This window comes from Channa argus, chromosome 11, assembly GCF_033026475.1.
Source record: "Channa argus isolate prfri chromosome 11, Channa argus male v1.0, whole genome shotgun sequence".
NCBI classification, from domain to species: Eukaryota; Metazoa; Chordata; class Actinopteri; order Anabantiformes; family Channidae; genus Channa; species Channa argus.
The window spans coordinates 22,089,869-22,106,547 of record NC_090207.1 but is presented as its reverse complement, the minus strand read 5'-3'; the positions used below and the strand labels follow the sequence as shown (position 1 = coordinate 22,106,547).

The window sequence follows — 16,679 nt, the reverse complement described above, 5'->3', positions numbered from 1 at the left end:
AAGGTGTATCATGTGACTGTACACTAGTCAAAGATTGTAACTTTAATATTTCACTTTCTCAACATCACGTATCTCATAATTACATTTAGTCATAGATTTTCTTACACTGAAAGGTAGAAATAGCTATGAAGTTTACCCCTTATTCATAACCTCACTTAGCTATATTTATAATCTATCAACAAAAACTCCACACAAAATAAAATATCCAGGCTTAAGTATGTGTATAAAAAGTATCAAACATAGGTTTTTGAAAGGTTGGGTATATAAAAAGAAAATCTGATTTAAAGAACTACAAAATAACCAATGGGCAACCAGTTATGTTCATTTCACTACATGAAACAATTGTTCGGATCTCTAGACCCGTCCAAACTTAGGAAAATAGCACAATTTGCCTCTTATTTAAGACAAAAATCAAAATAGCTCTTTTGGTTGTGCAAGGCTGGACCCATTCTGAACTCATTGAGAGTCAATGGGATGAGGTATTCTGACATTTCAGAACGCACATATAATCAGCCCAGTGTTTGTCTCATGTTGAAATCAACCTAGCTGAACATCCCTTAAAACAAACAGAAGCTTATGATTATGCATCTACATTAAGTAAATTATTGGGCTAAATTATACTCAAGCCCTAAATATCTGACAAAACGGACATTCATAATGTATGAATTCGCATCAACTAACATTTCTGCTGCTTGCATTCGTTCCTGAGAAATTTCTTTTTGACAAAGGTGAAGTTTAGAGGTTTTTTTTATGAAAAGCAAGCCTTTCTCAGTGAATTTGGAATCAAACCACCAGACATGATACAATGATTTCCTATTGACATCCTCTTTCTCAGCTTCTCATCTTCACTTGGCTTTTATTTCCTCCACTTGCAGTTCATCTAAATGACCTGTCTGGAGATGACACGATCAGTACAGGATAATGCAAAGCACCTTGACTTCTTGAGGTGACCTGACTTGGAAGGGACGTCACTTCCTGCAGAAGTCCGCAGTAAACGTGTCAGTGTTTTAATTCATCCGTAGTGTTTTCGTTCAAGCTTCAGTGCTTTTCTGAAGCAAAGTTTGTGTTTGACATTGGGAACAATGTATGTTTCATGACCACAGCTGTGAGACAACGGTTAGAACATTGATCTGTTGGACGGTCCATTCTTACGACCAACATGATGAACCACATACATGTTAACGACAAGACACTCCTTACACAAACAGTACAGTACAGCGGGAGTGCAGCGGCATCACCTGACAATCACCCCTCCAGTACACACAGGCATTTGGCTAGACAGACCCACACAAGAGCAGACAGACGCTCTGACTCAACAATAACTCTAAAGCAGCGTGCCCCTGACTGGCCATTATCTAGACTTGACAAAAATAACAGGAGAGAATCTTCTCGTAGCAGGATGGCCACTGTCATCGGAGGTGGATGCAGCGTCCCTGCTCACACTGATATCTCATAAGTGGTGCCTCCTACACCTGTCACTTTTTTGACATTACTGTGGCGACTGGGACTGAGGGAGGCACTCGGGGTACTGGTGTGACAGTCCATCTGCCCATTAACTTTCGTTGCTTCCCTGAATGGAAAGAGAAAAATAGAGTAAATACTTTAACACAAACCAAAAGACACGTTTGTAGCAACATGCAGATTGTATGAAGAATGTATGGAGTATGAAAAACTGGTTGGAAAGTGTACTTGTTAGAAACGACAAACGCTGGTAAATGTAAGCAGAGTATTCAAAAAGCATGCAAAAGAAAGCAGAGAGAGGAGTTACACAGCTTTATTCATCTGACATTTGTAAAATTATACAATATTAATATTTTACTAGAAAGGCAGACATACAAATCAAAAAAGAACATTTATTCAAATCAGAAAGAGCAAATGGATAAATGGACATGACAGTTGGACATACAACATACAAAAACTATATGCTGCCTCAGGACTAGTGCACTGCTGCCCGTGATTGGCCAGTTGTGTCCAGGTGAAGGAGCAGCATTTCTGATGGGAATTCATTTACTGCCAACCAGTCCCCACAGGCCCAGTACAATGCATGCAGTCCCACACATAACATTAAGACTCATACCTTGGGCCCCCCAGACGAGGCGAGCCTGTCCTCTCATGGGCACTGATGTAGGAACGTTTTTGGTGGGAGTAGGAGGGGGATCGGGGCATAGCAGGAGAGTGGGGCTCGTGGGCTGGGGAACGGTAGGGGGCTTCTGGGCCAGTGGCCCTGCTCTGACTGCTGTTGGTGCTACTGTGATCTGTGTGTAGGGAGGTTGATGAAGTCCTAGGCGCACAGCCTAGTGTGGCGCCTGTGTGGCGCAAGACAGGGGTTCGTTGCCCATAGCTCACAAGCCCGACCCCCATCAGATTGTCCCTGGAGCCTCCATAGGTTGGAGGTGTAGGCCCTCTAGAGGCAGGGCCCCGGGGCCCATCTGCGTAGCAAGCATTGGTGGGTAGCCCATAGCCCCCATCAAAGACGCCGGAGTCCTGGGCATAAATATGGGTCTGGGAGCGCCCGTGCACCATCAGCCGCTTCTCCCTTTCCTCCATCTCCTTTCGCTCCTGGATGGAGGCCATGATGGTCTGGGACAGGTTGTCATAGCGCACTGGGGATGGGTCCCTGTCCCTTCCATGAGGTGACTGCCGGCCAACCCCCCTTGGTGGAATCACTGGACTGTAGGTGGGGGCGATCTGGTGCCTCTGCATTTCAGGTTCTCGGATGTGGCACATTTTGGTTGGCAGGTACGGTGAGTGAAACCCCACAGAAGCCATACCACGATGGGCAATGCACTCGCTAGCAGTGGCAGGGGAAATGCTGGGGTTCAGCAGGCTGTCATAAGACAGGCTGCCATTGCGGTTTGAGAGTGTGTTCGGTGAGAAGACACTCTTGTAGGGGGTAGATGTGACTGTCTGCGGCTGCAGGGCTGGGAGCTGGCCCTTCTCCGGCCGGCGCTGGCCCTGCTTTAGGCTGAGTGACCGAGAGTTGATGGTGTCAGAGTCCAGCTGGAGGGGAGATGACTGGAAGGTGCGGTGAAGAGGAGCGTTGGTGTACTCGGGCAGGTCCAGATTTGGCTCAGATCGGTAGTCATGGCTACGGACACCCTCTTCAGCAATGGTGGGATTTTTCTGCTCATCTGGCATTATAATCTGAGGAGCCATCAGCAAAATAACACGTTCAATTTTACTAGACACGTGTAGAACGTTCTTGTCCTCAACAACTGCTACTGCACCCTTTTGAACTAGGCAATGTTATGGAGGAGATTTAAGTAATCGATGATACTACTTTAAGAATGCAACTCATATACATACTGGTCCAACAAATAGTTTCTCACCTTTTCTCCAGCAGTGTGGTAGTGGACTTTGGGCATGGTTCCAAACGATGGCTTAAATTTGTACATGGCTGGAGTGGAAGGGTGGGTCTTAGCAGAAAGAGTGCTCTCTACAACACACACAGGGAGGGAAGATGAAAGTAAAACTTTAGAGTTTTCCCGTTATACCTGTTCTGATCAAAAGTCATACTTTGAAAGACTTCAGAGCTGAATTCTGAGAGTAAAGAGACTGTTGACATAGAGGCCTTGAAGCCCACATCATCACCTTTCCTACAGTGTGAAAATAGGCTGCGTAGCCAGAAAAGCCAGCTGTTGTAATGTACAGATTCTCCAGGTGCTTCTTAACAGCTACTCTGATGAGAATGGCAAAAACACACACATTTATAAATGATCCTCTTGATTAAAAAAAGGAAGAGCAACAAAAGGTCCAGTCCATTCTCTGAATTACCACCAAGTGGCGATAGTGCTTCATGGAGGAGCAGGGAGCTGTTCCCTCCCTGACATAATGCACCATGACACTGAAGATTTTTGGAGGGAAACTATTGTTGTAGCTTCACACAATATATTAATGACACTTTATAATATATAATTCAATGGTATATAAGTATACATTGCCACCAGTTAACAACTGTAGCTGTAAAACCATTATCACAGCAAGATCCTTCACACTTCCTAATCCACACAGGAGACTCCCAAAGACAGAAGGTCCTGGTTTTATACCATCTTCACCTCCCATTTGGCAGAGCTCTATTTCTACACACCAATGGGATAAAAAGGTGCTGATTCATGTTGCAATGATTCACTCTGAAATCTCTCCATTGTACCATAAATCTGGTGTTGATTCAGTGAAAAGCCTCTTTGCTACAAATCAAGGCTACTCTCTGGCTTGGGCAAAAAAAAAAAAAAAAAAAAAGGCCTAATTCACATGCCACTGGACCAGACATTTATCAGAGTAAACTAGCTCCAAGTCCCACACTGGGACACTGGTGACCTACACAGAGAGAGTTTAGTCCACATGGTGCAGCCCTGAAGATTGGGAACTTAAAAATGACGAGTTGGGGGTGGGTGGGTAGGTAGGGGACACAGAGAGAGCTGCAGTTTCGTGTCACTTACCTTCACTGGAGGTCAGCTGGCCTTTCAGCTGGTTGTACCTGTCAGCTTTTGGTGGCAGTGGTGGCTGGCTTTCTTTGTCATCCAGGCCGTCCAAGCTGCTTTTGGACTACAGGGATGAGAGCAAGGTGTTAAAGCTTTCACAACAGGTGGAACAGGTCACTGTTGAAGTGATGATGGGCAGTTTTCAACCACCACTAAATGCTAAATGGTCTGCACTTATATAGCGCTTTGTCTACCTACACATAGCGCTTTACACTGCTTCTCATTCTTTCCTAATCCCATTTTTACTCCCAATCACTCACACACTGATGGGGGAGCTGCTATGCATCTGGCCAACACTCAACAGGAGCAAATAAGTTGGGGTTCAGTGTCTTGCTTGAGGACACTTTAAAATGCGACTGGAGGAGCTGGGGGATCAAGCCAACAACTGTAGGATCTGTGGGCGACCGCTCTACCTCCTGTTTTCAAATTTGTAATTCTTCCCGACTCTGACTCAAGTGACATTACTTGAGATGCGCTGTCAGATTTCACACAGCTCCCTCTGGAGCCATGAAAGGATATTCAGATTTTCAATAGGCAGTAGGGTTCCTGAATTTCATTTAACTGGTTGAAAATAAAAAGTCATCCCTGACAAAACCTAAACATCAGAAAGTAATTTAATGTACCAGGGTACGGAAATCTCACCTTGGGCTGATGAGATGTAATTTTATAGCCTTAAAGAAGCTGCATTAGCATGTCCAGCTTTTTCCAGTGGACTGTGGGTTTATTTTCAGACTAAATGTGCATGAAAAGAAGCCAGTGGCTACATTAAAGGTAAACACATGGATCTAAAACATAACATGCAATAGAAAATGGTCAGTAATGTAAAAACAAATGCCCCCATTAACTGAAAATAAGCATCAAGATGCATTTTGCCTTTTGAATCATCCTTCAAACGTAGCCATATTAGCCTAATTTGTCCCCTTGTCTGACTGCATGAGTCACTCACCTTTGACGTCAAGTGTCTCGTAATATTTTGTTACAAGGAAATATCTCTTATGCATCTGACTATAGTGAGCTTCTCTATCATCTCCTTTTGTTGCCTACAGTATGATCTTGCTCTATAATAGGAAACAGGAAACAGTGCTGGGGATACATCATGTTACACGTGTGACAGAAGACTATGGGAGCAAAGCATGAGAAAGTAGTAATTGCTCACCTTGGAGCTGATGATGGTGCTGTGGATGCCGTTGTCGCTGACCTTGATGGTGATTTGCCGGTCTGAGAGGTCTGGTCTGATGAATGGGGGCTGGATTTTGATGTGTGGCTTTTTTCTTGGGTCAAACGTGTATCTATGCAGCACACAATTTACTATTTTAGTATTTCAAAATTCAAGAATACACCACACATGCAAAGGAAGGGACCAGGATTACTGCCTTAAGGAAAGTAAAGACTGACTGAAAGTAAAGACACTGCTGCTGCCAATTAATTTAGTTTCTGTGAGAAATTACACCACGCATTATGTCACACTGTGACCTAATTTATAACATTCACTTGGCATGTGCTGCATTTGCATTTACTGTACACATGTAAATGAAACAAATGCCATTACTCATTACTGTTATTTCACTCCTCAACTACCTGGTACATGTATACTGTACAGAATACACTTCTTTTTCTGTATATGTGTGTAACCCCATTGTAGTTACATAGGCAACACAATGCTCTGAAGAGTGTTTAAGTGAGCCTTTACAATGCTTTTTATTAAAAAAAAAGCCAATATAATTCTGAAATAAAAAGGCTTTTAACCTTTAAAGATGAGTGTGTGAACTGTGTGGTGCGTTTTTCAGAACAGCCTTTACATATTTTACATAATCAACTTTGTTGCTAAATGAACGATACCTGATTTGCTGTGAGATTTCATTTAGTACCAGTCAGATACAACATCTTTTGAGTCAGTGGTTCAGTAAATAAAAATACTTTCATCAGGGAATGTGCAACTGCTTAAAGACATATGTGTGTAACACAGCATTTCCCCTCCACCTGCTGTTGTCTCTCTGCAGTCACATCGTTGATTTTTATGGAATAGAATTTGTCCCATAAGGATGTAAAACTAGTGTTCTGAGAGATGTTGTGTGTGTTTGTGTGTGTTTGTGTGTTTGTGTAAAGAAGCATGCTGACTGCGCTCTGTTTCCCATTAACTGTTCTGTAGAGTGATTCATTCTCTCAGCCATATGCCTTCCCCCAGGGTTGCTGGCTGCTTTCAGGCACAACTAGATACACACCTCCGCAAACACCTCAAAGCACGTGCACATGCTAATACACACACAGTGTTGATGCACTATCTCTATGATATTGGTGACTTTGATATGTCACAACCGCCCTTGCACATATATATGCATAATCACACATTTGCACATACACACACAAGCTCATATCCACTCATTTAATTTACAAAAGATGAAAAGCAAGAAGACAAGATAATTTAATAAATAAAAGTCATCAGGGATTTTAATAAGTAAAAACAGAAGAAAATCCTGAAAAGCACCTGCTTTTACATAAATGCACGCATTCAAAATAAAGTACCTTACCTAGGTGCGAGGGGACTACATAGCACATACTCCATGTTGCCACAGCAACCCTTGGTGAAGGGATTCACTCCTCCACGAAACTTGCCCGTCACCTGAGGAACACAGCGCCTTGTTTAGAGTTGGAAGTAACAGGAGCATCACACCATGCACACACAAACACACACACAAACACACACTCATTCATATAGACACAGAGGTGAATACAAAGAAGGTGATCCGTGCTATTTAAAGGTGAATTTATTAGTGTATGGGGATATTTTTGCTGTTCATTTGCATTTGCATCTGTTATTCAACATAGAGTGCATGTGTAAGTTTATTAACTTTATAAAAGTACAAATATTTCTGTCCAAACAGGCTTATTGGATTGTACGATTGTTCTTTATGTGTTTGCTTGTCATGATCCAACTATTTCAAAGCCCAGCTGCCAACAATCAGGCAACTTTAGGTGTGAATGCTGAGCAATGTAGCTGTGGGCTTTTCCTTTGGGATAAATAAAGTGTCTGTGTGTGGACATTAAGAGCGAGCAGGTCAACAGCTCCTGTGCTGGAGTCTCCTCACTTGTTCATTGGTTGTTCGGCCTCGAGCAACAAGAACCATATGAAAACCTGTGAGTCCCATCACAGGAATAAAGAAAAGCCCTGCTATACACATCACCACCAGACTGAACACAAAGGTCAAGGGCAACAACAACTATAGAAGGTCACAAGACCAAATTAAGCTTCTAGTACCTTTTGTCCACTCAGAAAACATTGTTCTAAAAACATAAAATCAATAACTGATCAAACCGTAAAAAGCCAAAAGAAGTAGATTTAAGAGATTTAAGTGGAAGGATACGTGACAGTGGTGTGCAGCGCACCCAGCCTGTCCCTGTGATGGAGGACAAAGATGAGGCCGAAGGAAAAAACTCCCAGCATGTGGATGCTCAACGACAGCAGGAAAAGGAAGAAGTAGCGGTAGTTTCTTCTTCCAATGCAGTTGTTTACCCAGGGACAGTGGTGATCGAAGTCCTGAGGATGGAGGGAGGAACTTACACTTATAAAACCTATATCTTAAGTTATTCCAACCTGACCAGATTTGGGCTTTAAATTTTATTTTATATTTCTAACTGCTCATGTCACTCATTGTCAATTCAAGTCTCTCTAAAAAACAAAAAAGGCAACCAAAATGTTCTACGTTAAATAACGAGAACACGTAACTCCAAAATGCACCTAATACTCCCTACAGAGTAATGATAACATTTAAGTGTCTATTAAGTATGAAACTTTTTCATTGTGCAGAGAACAGGTACAAAGCCAATAAAATGCAGGAATAACTTCCTGATATGTGTTTTCATTTGTTAGTTTCTGCTGAAAGGCCAAACTGAGGAATTGAAAGCTAATAACAGTATTTTATGGTTAAAGCTGCCAATAGCTGATATTTATGTCAGAAATATAATCTTTAATCATTTGAATTTTCCTGCCAAAAGCAAATATAATTCATAAACATAAACTCAGTATTTGTGTTTGCTTTCAAGTCTTGGCAGGACAGAAAAGCCCCTGAATGAAAAATCAGCCTACCCGTGATGCATTTATAGATTTCATGCATACTGAACCTACCCAGTCTCTCTAATTGCACATGTGCATTTGTATTTAGACACACCTCCACACAGTTGTCACAGACGCTGCAGTGCGAGCAGCGAGGCGGCCTGTAGAAATGACAGGTGGCACACCACTTCATCCGGACCTGAATGCCTTTGATCTCCACGTTCTTGTAGAGCGGTGCACGGAAATCATCGTCCTTATCCTCATCTTCGTCCGCTGAAGAAACACAGAACACAGAAGCATATGGTGAAGTGTGAGAAAACACACAGGCAAACACAAATACATAGTGTGTAGAGACGCAGAAAAAAAAATCCTATTTTCAATTGATGATTCTGTTCCTTCTTTTGCCTGATTGTTTAGAGGGGTTAAAACTGTGGGAAATAAATATTGATATGACCTGTTCCTGAGTTCCCAATTAACAAGTGCACTAGAACGCATGTACTGTAGTGCATATTCATAAATAAACAGAATTTAAGTTTGCCTTAGAATTCAAATGTGTACCTTGTTCTATCTGACCTAACGTAACTACACTAAAAAGCCCTAAATGACAGTACAAAAGGGGACATAGGTGCGACTACAGTTGAACAGTTTTATGTGAAGCTTTGTATTTGCTGCCATTTTCCTTTCACTAAGGAGCTTTTTTGCCTTGGAGCTGCACTGGAATATAAAATGTATTTTAGCTGGTCATGACCACATTAAAGTGATGAGAACAGGTGTCAAACCCGAGAAAATAGTTTCATATGGAGGTAATAACTGCTGGGAGATCCAGGAAGCTGAACACACAGAAAGAAAGCAAGAGGCAAACAAAGGTAGACACAGGAATACACAGCTCCGTAGCAGGAGACTGCTCTGTTATTTTGGTTCTCAAGTCGCTTCTAACTGATTTGAAAGGTAAACCACGTGCCTAACCAACAGCTCTGACAGCTTCCTCTCCACAAATGCTTAACAAAAGAAATGTTGAGCAGATAAAACAGTAGCTTATTACTTTAACATATACTGACACTGTGAAAATAACTTTTAGTCCAGCTCTAGTGCTTTCACTTCACACCTGAAGTAACTAACATGATAATAATCATAACTCAGACCTAAAGCAAACTTTTACATATTGTTCATGATGTAACTGGTGTGACACTAACATGTACAGTGGATTATTAAATATGTGGTTATTATGTATGCTTGATCCTCAAATACACAGAATTTAAACACCTGCCTTGTTAAATGTTTGCCGACATAAATGCTCCACTTTTTGAAATACTGAGTGAAATATTGATATTTTGCAAAAAGGAAACACAGCATCTTCTAGCAGGAGGGATTTTACTGCATTTCTTTTTTTACCACTGCATCAGTATGTATGTTTGTGCCTGCCTGCAGGCTTTACTACTGATCACAGGCGTATCATCTGTCATGACAGGGTCAACTGCGCACGCTCAGCATTTAACTGCCTGATACTCAGGTAGGCACAAATGACTTTCAATGGAAATCCAGACTTTTAAAGTGATAAAATAAGCACTACAGTTTCTACATTAACAAGATTAACATTTATGATAGCTGTTAGATAATGTAACGTTATGTTACACTGAGTTCATTTTTGGGGATGAGGACGTCCTGTGGTGAAGTATATGCGCAACCTGGAACAGTTGTTTCAATGGTTTACCTGCATACTACTGTTTTGTTTAAATAAAAAAAGTTTTCTAATAAATATTTGTTCAAATCTTTAAGATACAGGGTAAAAGTAAGGAGGCACTTCTCTACTTCTTCCAGTTCCCCTGGAAACTTTCTACTCTTACCGAGTTCATCAAAATTGCAGTACATTTTGTAAAACTGTATTCAGAAGAGGAAAGTACAGAGCTTTCTGATATTTTTGCTTGTAACCGTGTAGCCTTGTTACTAGTCTCTCTCATCTGTCTATTACTTAATTTTTCTGTTTTCCTGATAAAGAAAATGACAATAAATTGCTGTGGCAAAGCTCAGTCACCCAAATCTGCATTGTACAGTCTTTTCTAAACAGATGACATTTAATGGCAATGTTTTATTTATTATAAATGGTTGGTCTGCTGTCTTTGAGACACACCATCAAGAATTTAGAAAGCTTCTTATCCCTCTGTAATTCATAAAACCCAGCAGAGAAGCAGCAGCAGCAGAGGGCCAATGTCACCTGTGGGAAGGAAGATTTTCTCAACTTTTTACTACCTGATGTTCAATACCCCCTTTATGTGCAGGGAAAGCTGTTTCTAAAGACACGTGCTTATCATTTAGAAGAGCATTACAAACATCCCTGGGGATGGCTTCAATCATCACTACTTAACCCAGACACCGCTGAAGACTGCAACAGGAGCAAAGGTCTGAGCACCTTGTTTGACAGGCTGAAGAGAGAGATACTCACTACACACAGCAAGATGAAGTCTTGTATCATTTCCACCAGTGACCTGCATGTGGAGCATGTGGGCTTTACAGGCTGGAGCAAGAAGTTAATGGGGTAGTGAAACATTGTGTAGGGTGGTGTTCTGATAAATGTGTTGCTATTAAAGATGTGAGGCCAAAAGGGAGGGCGAATTACTCACACTCGGTTTATGTCTACATCATACAACATGCCCATTTTTACATGGCTGATAAAAACTGCAAGTGGTACTGGTTTACTCACAAATTCCGCATCATGTGTACAGTATTTAAGACACTTAAACACATTTGCACAAACATACCTCTGGGGTAAACACCAGGGTCCATAAAGGTTGCCATGCTGAAATTGGCCAGGACAAAGAGGAAGACCAGGCCATTGTAGAGAGGTACAGCGGGAGAAATTACCTTTGTCAACCAAGGGCACCTGGAAACAAAATTAAAGATACAGATATTAGGTTTCATACTCATTTAAATAACATAACAATTTTATCATGGGGTGTTTTTGTCGTAGTAGCATGTCTACCTGATTCCCTGACTGTCTTAATCATTTTTTTTAGTTTAGGCCAACACAGAAACAACAATAAAGCAATCAGTGTGAATTACCACTAATTCTACAGCAATTATCTGGATAACAGGGACAATTAAATAACTCAAAGGCTGATTCTTGGCTTAAAAGCCCTGTTTAGATTTACCTATTTAGAAGATGTTTTAAGTTTCTACAAATAAATCAATTAAATCTTTGTCAACGACAAGTGTTCTGCTTCCACTTCTTGTATGGTTACATTGGCATGTTGTTTAACTGTTTTGCTTTAACCTTAATTAATGACTCCAGCTCACACACAATAGGATGAGACTTTTGGCATTAAAGTTCTAATGTAATAATATCAGCTAAAAAATTTACTGGATTTGTAGAACAACAATGGATTTCACACTTGTCAATTCTGTACTTTCCCCCTGATTCTATCTGCACTGGGATTTTACAACTAATCAGTGTGTCTTTATTGAACAAAGCACAGAGGGTAACATAATGGAAAAATGCTCCTTTTGAGCTCATTTTGCATTTGTGTCCATCAGAATTTAGTCATTGCACGTATAACAAATGCCATTAAAGTGAATTAAGACAAACTTAAAATCGGGGTATTGAATTCTACCACAGATAGAACAGAACTAACAGGACCGTTTTGTTTTTTTGTTTTTGTTTTTTTTTGTTAAAGCTGCAGAAAATAATGCTTAAAAACTCACAGTAGATTTTCATAGGAGTAAGTCAAAAAAACCAGAAAGCCGTTGCATTTTTGCAATTTCACTTCCAGCAATAATTCGAAAGTTTTTTTTTGAGGCAACCAGGTTGTTTAAATAGTTGTAATATAGTGCAGTGGGGATCTACTGGACTCTATTACAACCTTCACTAAAAACTTAAAATAATTCTACAACTGGTCCAGCGCCACACAAACACATCTGTGAGATTATACATTAATGAGCTAAAGCCTACCTTCCACATTATGGATGCTCACACCAGCAGGGCTAAAACAACAATGTTAAGCAGTAATGCCCATAAAGTTTACTCCCTTACTTAAGCATGTTTGGATACAAATATTCACCTCAAAACCAAAAATGACAAGCTCATGGCAACAGGAATAGTAACCCTGCAATTCCAACGGGAGCAGCTGTATTTCGTTCCGGCTTTGACGCAGTCACTGGAGCTGATCACTGCCATTTTAGTCAAAGCTCGCGATTTCAACAAAGTGACATGCGGCACATCAGAGCAGTGTCCCGAAGTCTATTTTTGATAGAAGAAGCTTCTAGGATGCATCTGAAAACACAATAAACCCATCCACTATGTAGTGACCTCCTCTTTTTACTCTGCTTTGCAAGTAGGGAAAGAAGCGTTTTCCTCCTGCTAGTCAAAACTGTACAAATTATTATGAGGATAAATAAATCATATTTGAAAATAATTAAAACAAATCCACAAATCTGATGAATGTTGTTTATAACTGTAGGCTTTGTCTGTAGCAGAACAAAGGACATAACAACATACACAAAACTGTCAGCCCCACAACAACCCACTTTGCTTGTAAAATGCTCCAGGTGGAAGCAGAGAATGAAACAGAGAAGCAGAGAATGTGGCGCATGCAAGGCTACTGATATGTGCCTCTAAGTGGATTACCACAGCAGGAGTTTTCCACCAAAGTGTCTCTTTACAGAGCTAATGGCGATTTATCTTGTTAATGGGTCTGATCCAAAGGTGTGGATCACCCAACCAACTAACAAGCTGACACTGTTATGAACTCATGTTGCTCGCATGACTAAAAACAAAGCGTATCATATGTGTAGGAGCATTAGTTTCAGGCCTCTTCCTTGGACAACAGCCTCCTACTGAACTGTAGCTGAACCGAACTGTGGGATATTTGCCATCACATGCATGTTTATCTCTTTGCTGTGTGAATAAAATAGACTGACCATTTCGAAGGAAACCTGTCAGCTGATTCACTGAGGGCGTCTATGGGAACCTCCTTTAAATTCCAACAAAATCTTTCATCATCACTGACCTTCTCCCCTGCCTACAAGTCATAATTCAGTCAGTGCTGTGAAATATTTAACCATAAGGTCGCCTGAATCACACCCACTGTCCTGGTCATTCACCTGGACTCAAATGTCAGGAAACTGTTCAGTTCCTAGGGTGCCATCATTAAACTGTTTGTGTGGTCTCTAGAGATAAAACGTTACCAGAATGAGGATGTGTTGGACTTGCTGCAGAGATCCTGCAGGTCAGAGACACATTGAGAATTTATGAATTAATTAAATAAATCTCACAGGAAAGGAATAAATGTGTTTCAAAAATAGATGCCCACTTGGTTTCCAGCTCTCTTTCCTAACTTAATACACTCATGCACACCTAATCCACGACTTCAAGCATGCTTATCCAGCTTATTCAGCAATCAGAAAGTATATTGTCTAGTTTGCGTGCCCAGAGATCATCAGCAATCTATAACTCCTCTCATGGTCCGTCAATCCTCTTTTGCTTTGTTGAATTATTCAGAGCCGCAGCTGTAGAGAGCCACTAAAGAGAATAGAGAGACGCTAACGGAGACGAGGTTGCCTCTTTATCAACCAATCTGCTCTGGTGGTCCACTTTATGATCAGTATTATTGGGGGCTTAATTCAATCTTTAAACTTATTTTAGCTGCAACATATCAGGGCAACGTAGGGGTCGAATATAGTTGTTTCTAACCACGCTATGTGAACATGCAGCTCACATCACAGTTCCTGATGTATTACAAACATTAGAAACTCATCAGAGGCAGAGATGCACTTTCTTACAATTAGACAGTCACCAGGAAGTCGCATGCCAAGTGCTGTGTGCAGTTTTGTTGCTTTAAATGCAAACTGTGGATACAATCATCTCATAATTATATTGTATCTTTTTTTCTCAAAGAGGATGAATGAAAATAATAAAATGGCTTTGGTCCCCTGACTTTTCCTTCAACACCATCACTGTTTTCAGATATTTAGTGAAATATCTAGATGATATCTAGACATATCTCCTGGGTGGACTGTAAGCCATGTTTCAAGTAACATATGGTTGTTAACATTTGTTGGAATGGTTCGTTTTAATGACTATTTTCCAGATTGGCATTAAACAGGCCTGCTACAAATCAGATTGTAATTTTCTTCAATATGACCATGTTAGCATGCTGGCATTTAGGTCATTGGTAAAGAGGCTGTCCAGTGTGCCCAGTGTGAACCAGCTTTCTGTTGCTTGTTCTAACCAGTAGCATGACATGTGGCCATGTGTTGAGGCAGTGAATCTAGGCGAAACCACAGCATTTTAATTAAATCTAATCACGTTGTTTCCCTGCTTGAGCCTAACCAAACCGCTATGTTTGCACGGTTGCAATCCAGTGTTTTTGACTGTTCGAGATGAAAAATGGTGTGACCAGCCCCAAGCCACCGTTGTGGTGAATGTCAGTGCTTGGTGCTAATAGGAGCACAGTTTCTTTTCCTCCTGTTTTAACAAACCCTTCTTTGGGTCTTATGAGAGGGCAAGGAAAAATGACCAATATTGGTTTTAGATTTTCAGGACTTGCTGGCCTAACAACATCCTCACAGAGCTGCTGGCACAGACTCAGTCATACTGTCATTTCTTTTTTGGTTAATAGTTGAATATAATGTAAGATACTGAAAAAGAAACCTTCAGAGTCAACGCAGTTTTGGTGGCTGATTTTAATGGCACATGTTTACTTTTACAAGATAACAACCGCAAAGTACATTCCAGTGGAACTACCATTTACCTAGTGGACTGTAGTGAGTTGTATCGTGCTGTGTCATCACAGCAGGAAACAAGTAGACAAGGTACAAACACTTACAAAATTGATCAAAGAAAAGCAATAGCAAGCAGTGCCACCCTCCTACAAAATCCCAATTTACTCGCCTGTCAAAAGGATTGCGTATTTTTTTTCTTACACAGTGTGATACAGTCTCACCAGAGAGATGGAAAAACACAGAGTGCAGCTGACAGCGACCATTATAGGAAGCCAGGAGCAGATAGCGTGGGAGGAAAATGTGACTAAGAGAAAGCCTGATTAAGGCCACAGACATTGGTTAATTGTGTAAGAGTAACAAATAACCACAGAGCTCTTATCAACACCGTTTACAAGCTACTTTTACTGCTTGTGTAACCATGATACTTCGACTGGGACAGAGAAGACTGCAGCTTGTCAAAAAGTTTGGACCAAGTTTATCAAGCTGAAGAGGCTAGAGTTGCCAAAAATGCAGTAATGTAATGGATTTGGTTGTATCCTAGCATAAAATCTTGAGGCTGGCCAAAGTGCAGGAAAGACTTGAATGCAAAGTGGTAATGAAAATGCCTGCAAACAGGAGCTAAAAAAGTAGCAAAGCAGACAGTCTCCAGCCAATCAGCATTTAAAATGCCAGCTTACAAACCCCTGAACCTGCCTGGAAAACTGTCACAACAGAGGTGCAAAGATAACGTTCGTGGTTGGAAAGAAAAGAAATGAAAATCACATTTCATTTCCTGGCTGAGATGAAGAAGAGAATGGGGAAAAACTTATGGATTAAAGAAGATTAATCCACAGCTTGCTCCTCAGGCTGGCAGAGCAGCTGCCCTAGTCAGATCAATATGAGGCAGACTGAAGGCAAAGAACAAACCTTCCATACAGAAGCTTTCACTTTCTCTTCATACACTAACATCAGTAACATCATCAGTAATGAGTTTTGTGGGAAGCTGTGTTTATATATTTTGATATGTGATACAAAGTTTATAATTTAATGAAACAATTTAAAAAAAAAAAAGGAAGACTTTAAAATGAAACCAAAAATCAATCAACCGCCACAAACTGGGATTGGTTTCTTCTAAACTGTAGCTTTAACACCCACTGCAAGTTGTAAGCTGGGACTACTTTCCCCCTCTGTATCGTTTTACTCCCAAGGGCCTCATCTTATTTGTGCACAACAGCAATGCTCCATCTGATATCCACTTCTGAGACCCAGTGAAATCATATACTGTAATAGACCCAAACACACACGCACACACACAGCTTTATCTAGCATCACTTCAGGGACCGACAGACAGAATCTTAGCTTTGAGTATCTGATAGGCTTCTAAGTATATGGTAGGATGTTTGTCTTTATATATTAAAATTTGAGACCCCCCCATACTCCCATAGAAAAATCAA

The 16,679-nt window shown here is 40.8% G+C and overlaps 1 protein-coding gene across 2 annotated transcripts in view; it reads right to left on the bottom strand.

Annotated features, from left to right (window-relative positions):
• Positions 1 to 8: 8 nt before the first annotated feature.
• The window catches only part of zdhhc8b (zinc finger DHHC-type palmitoyltransferase 8b), a 56,191-nt gene continuing 39,520 nt past the window's right edge, over positions 9 to 16,679 (bottom strand). The window contains exons 2-11 of one of the 2 annotated variants that reach the window (XM_067522475.1): positions 11,289 to 11,410; positions 8,648 to 8,805; positions 7,844 to 8,016; positions 7,568 to 7,670; positions 7,010 to 7,101; positions 5,638 to 5,770; positions 4,440 to 4,545; positions 3,330 to 3,436; positions 2,078 to 3,144; positions 9 to 1,570 (exon numbers count right to left, since the gene is read on the bottom strand). In XM_067522475.1, the coding sequence (XP_067378576.1) occupies positions 1,438 to 1,570; positions 2,078 to 3,144; positions 3,330 to 3,436; positions 4,440 to 4,545; positions 5,638 to 5,770; positions 7,010 to 7,101; positions 7,568 to 7,670; positions 7,844 to 8,016; positions 8,648 to 8,805; positions 11,289 to 11,410 (2,194 nt within the window). In that variant the 3' untranslated portion in view covers positions 9 to 1,437. The remainder of the gene's footprint in view (positions 1,571 to 2,077; positions 3,145 to 3,329; positions 3,437 to 4,439; positions 4,546 to 5,637; positions 5,771 to 7,009; positions 7,102 to 7,567; positions 7,671 to 7,843; positions 8,017 to 8,647; positions 8,806 to 11,288; positions 11,411 to 16,679) is intronic. The other variant, XM_067522477.1, reaches the window with a different exon arrangement.